Genomic DNA, 14,417 nt, shown 5'->3' on the forward strand with positions numbered 1-14,417 from the left:
CTATTCAAATAAATGAAATAGACCCCTGAGCTTGGAAACCGATATTAACAAAACGTTGGGGCAAAAAAAATTGAAATTTGCACCATATATCCGAAGAGTTTGAATTATTCTACAAATAAAATATAACCAGTACAACCGTTATAACTATTATTTTAACAACTTTTTTCAGATTGTTGTTTAGAGTTATTTATTACTTGTGTGAGTTTTTTTCTTTTTTTTTTTAAAGAACGCAATATTTACGGAGATAACACTTCCTTCTGTTTTGCTTAAAAATTAAAAAAAAGAAGAGCTTTTGAGGCGAATGACGTTCACAGTCCTACAGATAATAGTTCGACTTATCATCAGTAAAAATTTGGAATTTTTTTATCAATTAACAAAATTACGACAAGTTAAAGTGAGAGGTATCAATTTTGTAGACAGAAAACCGTAATTTTTTCAACATTTTCATTAATAACTAAAAATGGGATAACGAAACTAACTGAAATTTTAGCAAACGATGTAATAGTGTAACAGGGTATTAGAAGAATTGACTGCCTTAATTGTAACAGACGATAGAATACATTAAAATAAACAAAAAACCTTATAAGACATGGGTTCTAAACTCAACCTTTTCTGGGAAAAAAATGATCAAAATTTTCAACTTGATGTACAAAACTTCGATTAATTAAGCAATATTGACATAACTGTGTGCATAGAATAGAATAAAATACAATGTTTATCACTTTTTTGAACTTCTTTATGATTAATTTTAAAAAATAATTATCGTAATAAGTTTAAAATTCGATAAAAGTCATATCGAGCAATGTGACAACATTGGCTGATAATACGATGTACTGGTATCTGGAATTGGACCGTGTCTGAGTGTTTTTTGTGTACCACTATTTCCTTTTCTTGAGGTGTTTTCCAACGAGTGCGCGAAAATTGGATTCGAAGGTGTCGCGCGTGCATCGAAAATGGTGGTGGATATTTTGAGCATATGTTGTAGTCTTTGTACTTGTGCGTTTAAAAATTGCTGAATTTTGCTTTTTGGTAGGTCCCTAAATAATTTTTAATACGTATGATTATTTGGACGGCGTGAATCTTTGGGTACCTACTTTAATTACATATTTTTTAAATTTATAATTTGATTGAAAGTTAAGCTTCTGTTTTAAGAGATTCATAATTACTAAAAATTGAGCTAAAATTTCAGTACAACACTATCTTTGTACTACAAAAACGATACATTTTATTTTATTTATTTAAAAACTGGAAAACAATTGTCTTGAAATTTACTAAATGCGTCACAATAATAGTTGTTTACATTTATTCCGCAGGACAAGTCTACCGCATGCACACGTGGTATGCACCAGCTGCGTAGCGTTAAGTAAGCGCTGTTGTCACGTTGTAACGAAACTCCTCAATATTAATATGTGTTGAAAACTGTTAATCTTACGCCCCTGTAATATACAACTATTTTGTTCATTTATGATTACTTTATCTCATGCTGTATGTGTCCAAATTTAAAATTTGTTCGCCTCTACATTTTCTTAATATCGGTTTCCAAACTCAGGGGTCTATTTTATTTATTTCGCTAGTAGTCCATATTGATCTGCCCTAGTATTTTTTTATACATTTAATCTTTAGTATTTTAGTTATATTTTGCATTCAAGTCAAGCCGTCCGCACAGGTAATTGAACCATTCTTTACTCACGACATGTAGTTCGTTCATAAAACCCTAGAAGGCGCCGCGCGACATGTTACGACACGCGGAATACTTCCAAATTACACGTTTACACAGCCGCCATAAAATTACTCCGTTTTTCAGGTGTGTCTAATAAAATGTTCCTTCCTTCAGCCACTTTCCTTCCACATTCCGCCCTTATCACGTCGAAATGGAAAGATTAAGCGAAATCGGCAACACGGAATACACGATTTTCCACATGGCGCTCCCATTATTTCTCCCAGTGCGCCTTACTCCGATGTAAATCATAATACGCGAAATGGGCCTTGCTGTCCACCGAGGATGACGATTTATCGTCAATCCGCCGGACAGGACGTTATGAACCGGCTAGTCCGTCAAATTGGTTACAGAATATCGCCCAATTTGATGCCGCGTGACGGGCCACTCACATAACTCAATATTTCGATGGATTTGCTGGTAGTGGTGATCCATTTATGGGGTGACGTTAATATTTTTTAAATTTAAGTTCGAAATATTAAAAAATATAACGTCGTAATCAATGTCACTACATCTCTGAGAAATATTTGTATCACTTAAAATTGATTTATTGCTGTAAGAATTTCAAGTGATAATTGTGGAGATATCTCAGATTATTTATCTTGAGTGACACACAGCTGATTATTGAACGCTATTACAGAAAAACAGAAAGGGTAACTAGAAAACCACAAACAGGCACCTTTGTGGTAGGATTTCTGATTTCTCGGCCTACTTTTTTCTCGGGACTCGAGAATTCTCGACTAGGAATTCCCGGGAATTCTCGCATTCATGAGAAAAGACTTAAAAAAGTCATAATTTTGGTATTGCAATGCGAAATATAAACATGCTATTATACTTAACAATCATTATTAACATTTATTATTTATTCAGTATTTTTATTAATTACTTATATGTTTCTATTTCTACTAACAAAACTAAATTAAACTTTGAGTATCTTCTTCTTAAAAACCTTTAACTTGTTTTTTTGTTAAACACTTTCATTGTACTTATGTTTTTTTCAATGTTTTTGAATCGTAGCTTTCTTCCAATAATTATTAATTATCATTAATCATGCAGTCTTTTAATTAAACAAAAAATAATAAATAAGGAATTTAACCGAAGAAATCTTAAAAAAACAAGATTTAATTTAAAGATACAGAAGCGTTCTTCCTATTAGTTTATCACTTATAATCACAATTTTTGAATTAACAAAACAAAAATAAAATAAAAATAATCAACTAAAGGAACAGGAACTAAATATTTTCAGAATCAACATCAACATTATTAAAATTTACAAACATTAAAAAAATAAGAATCGTCAAAGTAAACTAAAGCCTTAAAAACTTAAAATAAATAAATCATGTGCTAGTCGAGAAACCACTTTAACCGCTCAGTTATTTGTCGAGAAACGAATTGAACGCATGAACGAAACAAACTCCAATCAAGAACTTCAGACGCGCGTGATTTTTTTATTTCTCGATTTCTCGACACTTTTCTCGTCTCTAGTAAGGCCAGATTTCCCGGGAATTCTCGCTTAGAGACATCTCGACAAAAAACCCTACTTTATGGTATTATGTTACAAGCATTTAAGTTGAAATATCTTCTTGGTACGTTTAAGGCCTTAAGGGCAGTGATGTCAACGAAATTATATTTCCCATTTTCACTTTTTTTTATGTCATCATCATTACATCTCTCCCTGTCCAAAAGATATAAAACAATATGTATGCAGAAAACGACTGCTGGATGAAGTCTGGTTACTGATTTTATCAACGTTGCTGTGGAAAACAAAATTTTCTGTGATTCATTGCTGACGTAAGTCATTTGTCTGTAAAATCGCAATTTCTCTTATTCTCTCTTTTTGAACTTCTCCCAAAATCAGAATCATATCTACATTTTCACTGACCATGAATCCTTTTTATGAATATAAATGTGCACAAAAATAATTAAAACATGTCAGTAATGGATAAAGACATTTGAGAGTGTTTTGTTTTCCAAGGCAACGCTCCCAACATTAGTTTTGAAAATATTTGAAAAAAAAACGGAATCCGTTTTCGTTTCATTTTAACCTTGTTTGAGGTGATATTTGAAAAAGAAGGGCACTTTCTCATAGCAACTTTTTGCCCTGTATCGAATGACACAATCAATTTTTATTTGTACTGTTTCATCTCTTCAGAACCGTCATCAATTTAATTTTTTTTAAATACGACCCTGGAAATTTTATTACATTTTTTGCAACCCTTCATGACCCCCAATACTACACCGTCTCAGCCCGAGCCAGATTCAGACGTTTTGCCTCGAACAATTCATCTTCAATACATATTTTGCTAATTTTGGTGCAGTCCCACAGTTTTCATCAGCGACTCCATTTGTTAAATCATTCTTACTGTATTGACGCGCGATTTTTGCATGTTTATTCACACTTATTAACACATATGCGCCACAAACAACCTATTTTTTCACAAAACCTCAATTAAAGTAATCCAGGAAAATTAATTAAAATATTTTCGCACTAATAATAATTTGCTTCAAACTCCGCACAGTTTCGTAACGAAAACTAAAGCAGAACTGATACCAACCTAAAATTGAACCAGCGCTTTTTCTCTTTACTACAAAAAACGGTCAGTGCGCGGCCAACACTTTTTATACAGGAGTCAGTTCCAGAGGTTGTCAACAAGTTTTAACAATTTTAATTATTGTTAGTTTTAAGCACCGTTTTGCAATTTCAATTGTTTACATCTATCAATAGTGCTTAACCATTAAAAAATCCTCGAAATACACCATTACATGTTAAAAAATTAACCAGTGGCGGGGATTATATTAATGAACGTCATAAATTAAAAAAAAGAAATCCTAAAATAAAAATAATTAATGCGAAAACTGTTCATTTTTCGAATAAAATAAAAAGATTTGTTTGTATTAGGCGAAAATTAAATATAAATACATATCTACATATCAAAGTTCCAAAATACTCAAGTGTCGAAATTCTGTGGTCTTCAATGGTAACGCTGACTGACATATTTATGTACCATTTCAGTTTACCTTCGATTAGTTAAATCATTAGTTCAAGTTTTACCAATCTGCGTCACGACGTGTTTGCGGAAATGCGATACTTTTTTAAGTCTCTCCGTACTGTATCTCCGAATCAATTGGCTTTAACTTATTGGTTCATCAAGGCTTTTTAAGTCGGTGCTTTTGAACGCAAACTAGTACGCAACTAACAACATCCTAAAGCCATTATGTGGATTTAGAAAATATTTTAGGTAATGCGATAAGAAATCGAAACTGTAAACAAATTAGGTGCAGATAATTAATTGGGACCGTAATAAGGTAGTAAACAGGTAAAAATAATGTAATTCCTATCTTATCTCATCATTGTTAAAACAAAGCGGGGATTAAATTTCGCAAATTTAGCGATTGTTCATCACGCGCCCAATTTGTACGAGGTCTGTTTAGAAAATAACCGATCTCTGTTTTTTTAAACTAAAACTGATTATTTGACAGAGCTGAGTAAGAGGGCGCATTGGGTTATTCAAAGAGGTGCCGACAAATGTCCACACGATTTTCTTTATGTTGTTCGGTCATCAAACGAAGAACAAATGACCCAATTGATCCCGAGAACTTGTATCATTGAGTAAAAAGTATTTTTACTTAGTGGTTTAATTTCGAAATCATAACCGAGTTTTACCAATGAAATGTGAACAGTATGGCTAATTAAACGATTAAGTATTCATAAAAAAAATTGGAATGTGTTGTGGTCATACGGTTTTACAAAATAAGTCTAACCATAACTATACAAGGATATTCTGCTTAGTTTTTCTTTTGAGACAATTCCACACTCCCTTGGAATATCGGGCAACGTTTCAGCCCCACGTTGAGCGCCATCTTGTATTACTCCATCATTCTCTCGGGAATTACCGAGATCTGGATTTTTATCAAGATCGATCTCATTCTTTGATAGATCCACAGAGCTCTTACTCTGAAGTCTTCCTTAGATTTGAACAATTGGCCTCTTTGGATTGTAGTCTCCGGGAACGAGTGATGCGCTTATAGCTTAACATGGTACTTTAATTTTTTCTTACGGTTCCTTCCGTTCGAGCTCCATAATATTCGGAAAACCCTTCCGAAATTCGAAAGTAAGGTAAATTTTTAATTTATGCAGCACGTCGGAAACTGCTTTGTAGGAAATTTTTATATTCCAAATTGATATTTTCTAGCTTCCACAGGTAATAATATTAAAATTTTTAGTTTAATGTTTTAGCTTTGGCTATTCTGTTAGTTATTTTAATATGTTTTTTCCGTCTAGTGTCATAAAGTTGCAGAGCTTAAATAATCACAGGAATAATACGGATGATATCCCATATGAAAATAAAAAAAAGTGTTTGAATTTAATATCCCCGCACATGTTTGCAACAGAGAATCGCACACCGATTAATTAAAGAACCTGAAAAAGGCGAGAACTTTTCCTCCATTGCGGGACTAATTAAATAAATTTAATTACTCGCGATATCCAATAAAAGTTAATGAACTCTAAATGTTTACTACCTAATATAACTGTAATATTTATTGCTTTGCGACGAGACGACCATATTCAGCCTAGACTTGTGCTTCCTAAAGTAATATTTACATTAGAGAGAAATATATTAGTTGTTTTTCATCAATTTTAGTTTTTCTATTAAATTCTATGTACTAAAAGTTAAACATTTGAAGACAAACCTATTAAAATTTAATAAAAAATCGCTAAATTTGTTATTAACGCCAAATGCACAGTTGAAAGAATAAAACTCCATCCGCACCACCTACTACTGTTTAATGATATACATTTTTTTAGTTGTATAGTAAAAAATATATCTTTCCGGAAATAAAAATGACATCTGCATAAGTTTAACGATCTTCCAGCCAAGTACTCTGATCGAAATCTTCCTTGTGCGGCGCTCATATCTGATTTAAGAGATTAAACATCCGGTACGCGCATACCGACGAAAAATCCAACATCGATTCGTCCCCATTTAACACCGTCTGCGGACAGGCCCATTCTCTCGAACTATTTAGAAGTCAATCTATTCGTGGGATTAATAATATTGCATCAGGCAGTCGACTTGCCGCCATCTCAGTCTCACGAATCGATCTACTATTTTTAGGACCTCTACTCCAGATAACTAATTAGATACAACGATGTTTTGAGCGTCCGAAAACATTTACTTTTTAAAACCGTAGTTGAAGTCGGTATCGATTAAAATTACCGAGTTAATTTTAACGGCCGTCTTAACGTTTTAGTCACAGCTTTGTGGTTTTTGTTTTCTTTAGGGGCGACTTCAACAAACGGTAAAAGGACTAGCTGGAAAACACCTCAAGAAAAGGAAGTAGTGGTACGCAATAAACACTCCGACGCGGTCGAATCCAGATACCAACTGAATTACGTAATGCTGGTTGCTGGACATCTCATGTCAATAAACCGTTGTCGCTGCTCTATGAATTTTATCGAATTTTAAATTTATTACAACGCTAATTATTTTTTAGAATTAAGCATAAAGAAGTTCAAAAAAGTGATAAACATTGTATTTTATGGTGTTCCATGCACGTAGTTATGACAGTATTCATTAATTAATCGAACTTTTGTACACCAAGTTGATCTCTAACACCCTGTATACAGTATGGTTATTTTAGCAGAATAGTGCGGAATATTGTGGACAATTCATTGTTATTTTGAAACTTGGGGTGTCTTTTTAGATTCCTGAAAAAAACTGGACTGACAATTCGAGTCGATTTTTTCGATGTTCAGTAGCTCGGAAAAATGCTAGGAAGCGTGAAATTTTACGGGAAATTCAACGTACCTGTCGCTAATTCCAGTGTGCAACACACTTTTTTTAAATGGATATTATATTATGGCTATGTGCTCCTAAAAAGTGTTTTTCTGATTTGAAACATTTATTTATTATCTATACAAATTATTTGTTCAACAGTGGAAATACCAATTAATGAAGCTATTGAATTAACAAGTATGTTAATATGTTTTTGAAAAAATACCCATCGCCATTGTAGAATCGAAGCGAAACCAGTAGCTTGTATCGCCATCTAGTCTTGAATCCTGAATAAATCTCGTACGAACAGCTCGGTTATTCACCCATATTACCATTTATACGAATGCCGAGTCAACGTCCACTTACTTTTTTTATCTTACCTTGATTGCCATTGTTTTAAATATCAAAGCGTTTTTAAAACATGGAACATCTATAAACATTTTCCATGGTGAATAAAAATATGCAGCAATTTGAACAGTATTCAAGGTTAGAAATAAGATAATTTTTGCAAACACAGTGTGTTCTTGTTAAGACAGACACAAAGCCATAGAATCTCTATTTTTAAATATTCCAAAATATAAAAAGATGGTGATATGTGATCAAGTCGTAATGCGTATAAATTATGAAACCGCCATAATCTCAGTCAAGTAAATGCAGGACGGTGCCACTTTGGTATTTTTTTCCCTCAATAAACGTACCCCACAGGAAAAAAATGTCATCTAATTAGCGTTTCTGTTTTGAGTCTATAAAGAGTCATTGATATCTCAAATTTAGGGGATACAAAAAGAATTACATAAACATTGCTTTTATATTCATATCAAACGTTAAAAACTGGTGTTCATGCTCTAAAATTAAAAAAAAGCTAGCCACAGATATAATGATGATTTATTATTATAATTAGTTTCCTATTTGATAGTTTTGTAAAAAGGAAGTGCTAGCCTTGGCATCTCCCTAACCAAATTTTGGTAGGTATAGTCTTTCCGAAATCAGTTGAACATACAAAAAAACGTCTGGTAATAAAATTTAATAATAATTTAACATATTTTAATTATTTATGTCCTCAAACAATTTTATATTCCTGGTAAATTTCGTTTTGTTCCGTTTCAAAAGGTCTCCAAGATGCCATGTTGTGATAATATTAATAAACAAAATATCCCTCTTATTTCTCCTTTTCGCAATTGTAATATGAATGAATGATAGAAGGTGCCTATAATAAATTAAAATTACCTGAATCACACCAAATTCCGCATTGCTGCACTGCACTGCTGGGCAATTTATCAACCACTTGTCATCTGCTGTGATTTATTGCCCAGCAGCCCAATGCAACAGTGACCGTTTTCCTTTGCCCGCGCTCGCATTCTTCAACTGAGCGTATACATTTCTATCGCCTCCACGTTTAGTTCGACCAGACCTGTATATGGCTATGGTTAAATAAATATGGGAACAAGTTTTTCAAATATTTCAATGCTGAGTTGCTGCGTCAGCGACCGAACCTGGTACATACTATCAATCTGTTGGTTCTTCAATTGATATCGGAAAAACTATAATGACAAATTCAATAGAGACTAAAGTCTAAGTCTGAGGTAATTGCTGTTATATTATTAAAACGGACTGAATTGTATTGTATTTCTATTATGGGAATTTTATCAGTGGCAGCTCTCGATTTCCATACCAGGGAGGGCGGAGAAATTTAGGTACAAAATATTGAAAAAAAAATCAAATATAATTGGTAGTTTTATTTTATGTATGCAACATTATTTTTTATAGTAAAAATTCATTCTTCTGCATTTGTCCGAACTAAACTTTTCTATTACTTTTTCATTAAAGTTTAGTATTTTCGCACCATTGATTTTTCAATAGATAGAATTGCAAGTGATACATTTTTTTAAATAACACACAAGAAACAATATGTGAGTACAAAATTTTACGCCGTACCTGAACAAATTACGTTTATTAAGAAAAAAAAATATGCGCTACTCCCACTCCGTCTTTCACAGCTGCGCGATGGTAACCATGACCACCACTGTAAACATTTTACAGATTTAGAAGCGAGCTACGAAGAGCCCACGTATTCAAGTCAATTATTTTGCAAGCCGATTTAAATTGACTGCACATTACAAATTTAACATTTCCTTTTTAATGTGTTTCATAAGACTAATCTATTTAATTATCTAGATGACATTGTAAACTAAATTTTCAATTAAATTTTTTTACCATGTAAGTTAAGGATGGTAGAATATATGTGCAATAATAACTGGTAAAAATTACTCAAGGTTAGCATAAAGTCAGAGTCGAATGCACCGCGCAACTAGGAACGCGACAATCGTTCATTTTGGTGCTTATACGGACAACGCACGAGAAGGACATCATAATCCTGTTGATGGATATTTCACGGTTAAAAAACCCAGCATTTAGCATTTAGTTCGAAACTTCCGCGTCGAAATTCGGTGCGAACGTGTAAACCTGAATTTTTGCCGTCGCTATAAATCATTCCCGTTCTGTTTTTGATGTCATTATCATTACTTCTCGAATTTAATTAAGGACGCCATAAAAAGATAGTGCTCGGGCGTCCATTGTGCCAGAAACCAGTTATTATAAACAACGGATGGGCAAGTGAGCGTCGAGCGCTGACGGGAGCGACATCAATCACGATTATCGTTACCGGCCACTCGACAACTTATCGGACCGAGCTATCTCTCTCGCAAACTTACTGCCGGGAATATCGATGTATGTCAGTTTTGCCTACGGGCAGCGGTACTTACTTTGAGGGGTTAGTTCTATGGGAATTTCACAACCTTAACATTAACACGACCGCGAGCTGCTTGAACATATACAAAGCGTTTTATGAGCGCCGTCCGGAGAAAAAAAAAATAAAAAGTCAATATACTAAATATTACACTGTTTCACTTTTCATGAAACTACCCTCGTATCTCTCGTATTGGATTAGAGCTAATAAATAAAACTAGAGAGTTCAGTTCAGCGTTAATCCTAAAGGTGCTTTTCAAATGGGTTTATGATACATATTTCTGCAGTTATCAATACACCTCTTCGAGAAAAGCATGGATCAAGTTCGGCAAACAGAAATAAAGATCGGTCCTATAAGTCTTAATTTTTGCAACTATATATTTCTCAAGACATTTAACACTCCCACTCAAAAAAAACGACAATTAGAATACAATCGTTCGTTTATGTATTTATATGTATTCAAATCTACGCAGTTATGGTGCAGCTTATATAAAATGTCATGCGGTACATTAAGTTTACTTGTGTGGAGAGTAAATTTCCAGTTGCGATTTTTTTTAATATGCATTATAGCAAGAAACATATTTTGATGCATTAAAACTGATGTATTATTCTAATATTATAGTTACATAGAAACAATATGGATATACATATAAATATCCATACATCACTATAATACTTTTAACTAAATTAACCTTCATTATTTTTTTGTATTTTCATGTCTTAATGTCCAATTTCTGTAATATCCTATGCCATAATTTCACCTCTAAATGTTTATTTATTAATATAAATTGTTTTATATTACTATTATTTATCGTTTTCATTCATTTATCTCAGTAAATGACCACAATTAAGGAGGTTTATCAGATTTGGAATTGACGAACAAATATTCATAAAAAATTAATATAACCTTATTAATATGAAGAAAATCATCAAAAAAAAATATGACTAGTTTGGATACCTAAGAGACGAGATATTAATAAAATAATTTTTCACGATTTAGTACAAAGTCTTATGAGAATGCAGATTTTTTTAGTCTTTCCATTTAGAATGCGCAGCAATTGACAAACAGTTTTTACAGCAACTTGTATAAATTGGAAACCGATATCTAAGGAACCGTATGACAGCTCGTAGAAATCGATTAGGTACTTGTAAGATACATAATTTATAATAATTCTCCTTCAAACTGCTGTTGTTGATCAACTTAACGTCCATATGCGTGATAGCGGCAACGTCGCGGTTCTCGAAGTAGCGTATTATTTGAAATTCGCAGGTGTGACATATGATGTATATTTCAAGTTTAGGCATCCAAACAAAGCCAGCCAAGTGCAACGTTGCCAAATCTAAAGACTCACTACTTTAGTCACTAGCGAATGTACAGAAACTCTCGTTAGACTTTTAGACGTACATCCGATCAACCTCCTTAATATTGAAACGATTTTCATATTTGAGTCGAAATAACGATTTACGACCCATGTTCTTTCACATGAACTTTTTTGTTCAAAATCAAGGTCTCTATCAACTGTTAAAGTTAGTACGTTTAAAAATAGAACATCCTGTGTATATACAAACCAGTAGATGATTAATGATTTATTTTTACATAACGGAAAGGGAAAGTAACCCTGAAATTACCTCGCTCCTCGCCTTTCTTGTTAGCCTTCATCGGCATCTACGAGTATATAAAATGCACTGGGGGCTTCATGGAGTTACAATTAAATCGGAATAGTCGAGAAAAAACTTTTTTAATCGGATGGATCCCAATTAAACAATTATGCTTGGACTTCTTTTGCGTGCTTCTGCTATATTTTACTCGAATTGAATATTTAATTTAAAAATACATTAACTAGTATTACAGTAGGCATTATTCTCTTCATTTTTAATTTAGTTCAAAGGTAATTTGCAATTGTATTGGAATAAATTAAACTGATGAGTCTTTTATTAAAGTGCCTGTTTTAATTCAAATTTTGCAATTTTTTATTGGGCATAAAAGGTGTAACAGCGACGTTTCTACAAACTTTAACAAATAATAGAAAAGTTTTTTCCTAAAACGATCATAAGAGGCTCTAGAATTCACGATGAAAATGAAAACTTGAAGATACAATCTTCAAACTTGGATCAGTTCAGTTTTAACTTTCATAAAACATTTGAACATAATTTAACCACTATACTGTTTAATTTATGATTTTATACACAGGTTTTCATATAATATTTCGTCCAAATCTATAAAAAAAATTATCCAAAGTCAGATAGCTTGTATTTAGCACTTAACAGTTGTTTTGTTGGAATTTTATATGCTCGAGCTTTGAAGCTTATACACTAAGAGCCGGATAGGTAAATTTTCCTAATCATTTTAGTAAGAGTCTATGACTTAAATACTACAAACTAAAAGAAAACATTTGAGCACTATGCCGTCAATTCTCAGTGGCACACGGGTTGTCGGCGGAAAATCAAACTTTCCAATTTTGGGCCGGGTAAATTAATTAAATAGAAATTGACGGCATTTCGACCCAAGACAGATATTAGAAAAATAAGACATAAAAACCTTATGCCGTACAAACCCATGTGCCACGGAGAATTGACGGCATAGTGCTCAAATGTTTTCTTTTGGTTTGTAGTATTTAAGTCATAGATTCTTACGGTGCCTAAAATGATTAGGAAAATTTTCCTATCCGGCTCTTAGTCTGTTATATCTTCAACTATTCTTGTACCAACTGAAAACTGTATTTCCTACAGAATTGTTACACCTTGTTTATGTTGAGGTCATGACATCGCCATAATTATTATTTTCTGTTATTTATATCAATGTTATTGTACCTCTATTATAATCATCTATCTCAGTTGACACATTACGTCACATATTAACATTTTTTACCAGTAAGTGCACACTGTGGACAAAAAGCAGTTCATAGTCTAACCTCCATCTCACGCAGACGTTGATGGACAACGGCGCCATCATTGATGTTGTGTGTTCACACACGTGCTGAACTATCAGTGCCAACAATACAGGTATACAAAAGGTTCTTCTTTTTCCCTACAACATCCAATATACTCTCCTGTGTATTTTAACAGTAAACGAAAAATTATATGTTGTAGAAGTGAGCAGTAATAAATTACAGTTTATGATTAAACCGCGGTCCGCCACGTTCCTCGCGATTTCTCCGGTATCATATTTACCATGTCTCGTCAGGTAACCTCTAAGATGTATTGTCCGCCGAGCAATGATTGCACAAAACCACAGCGTGTCGTATAACCGTTTGATTTATGTTCGGTTATGAGAAGTGACTGCTGAATGAGAATCGTAACGATATGTTTTGTGTTTCAGAACCAAGGCCCTACGGCTGGACCGAGGGAAACCCTGCCTTCCGCCACCCCGATTGCCGCTGAAGTGGATCACATATTTAAGGTGAGCATGGATTCCTTCCAGGGCCTTCGCCCTTTAGCCCGGTTTTAATCCCGTTTGTTCGAGTCGTTCAGTTAATAATACGTTAATAATATTATTATTGCAATTTAACATGAACGTGTTGATAACACGGTAGACAGGGTGTTAATGAACTTATGTCAAATATCCGTTATGTCAAAATGAGGTAAATACACGGATTTGTGTTGAGTAAAATGTAATTTTAAAATCTGACACCTCCACATTGCAAGTAGCCACCTTTTGAGAACTGTTGATTTTCATAGAAGATATTCGATGTACCCACTATTTGCTTGCACGCAAGCTTCAGCGCGACGTATCCAATTCGCTCGCACACGTTGCAACATTGCTAGGCCCTCTCGAATCGTATTACAAGCTTCAGCAGTACGATGTCGCAGTTGGTCGATGTCATGAACTTCCGTGGAATACACAAAACTTTTCACATATCCCCACAAAAAGAAATCCAAAGGGATGAGGTCCGGGGACCGGGGAGGCCATCCAACTAGGCTGCCTCGGCCTATCCAGCGATCGGGAAAAGTAATGTTTAGGAAGTGGCGCACTCTCCGAGAAAAGTGAGCGGGGGCTCCGTCATGCAGTTACCACATATTTTGCCGAATATTTAATGGCACGTCTTCCAATAACTCAGGCAAGCGATTTTGCAAAAAATCTAGATTTGAAGCATCGTCTAAGCGTCTAGGCAATTCAAAAGGTTCTATTATTCGAGGAATATAAAAGTAAATATCCTCTTTTTACATTGAGAGTTTAT

The 14,417-nt window shown here is 33.8% G+C and overlaps 1 protein-coding gene across 5 annotated transcripts in view; it reads left to right on the plus strand.

The window, feature by feature from the left end:
* The window catches only part of LOC108911927 (AF4/FMR2 family member 4), a 210,929-nt gene that overhangs the window by 167,003 nt on the left and 29,509 nt on the right, over positions 1-14,417 (plus strand). For all 5 annotated transcript variants that reach the window (XM_018717038.2, XM_018717009.2, XM_018717021.2 and 2 more), the window contains exon 5: positions 13,559-13,639. In XM_018717038.2, the coding sequence (XP_018572554.1) occupies positions 13,559-13,639 (81 nt within the window). The remainder of the gene's footprint in view (positions 1-13,558; positions 13,640-14,417) is intronic.

This window comes from Anoplophora glabripennis, unplaced genomic scaffold (genome assembly GCF_000390285.2).
Source record: "Anoplophora glabripennis isolate ALB-LARVAE unplaced genomic scaffold, Agla_2.0 scaffold6, whole genome shotgun sequence".
NCBI classification, from domain to species: Eukaryota; Metazoa; Arthropoda; class Insecta; order Coleoptera; family Cerambycidae; genus Anoplophora; species Anoplophora glabripennis.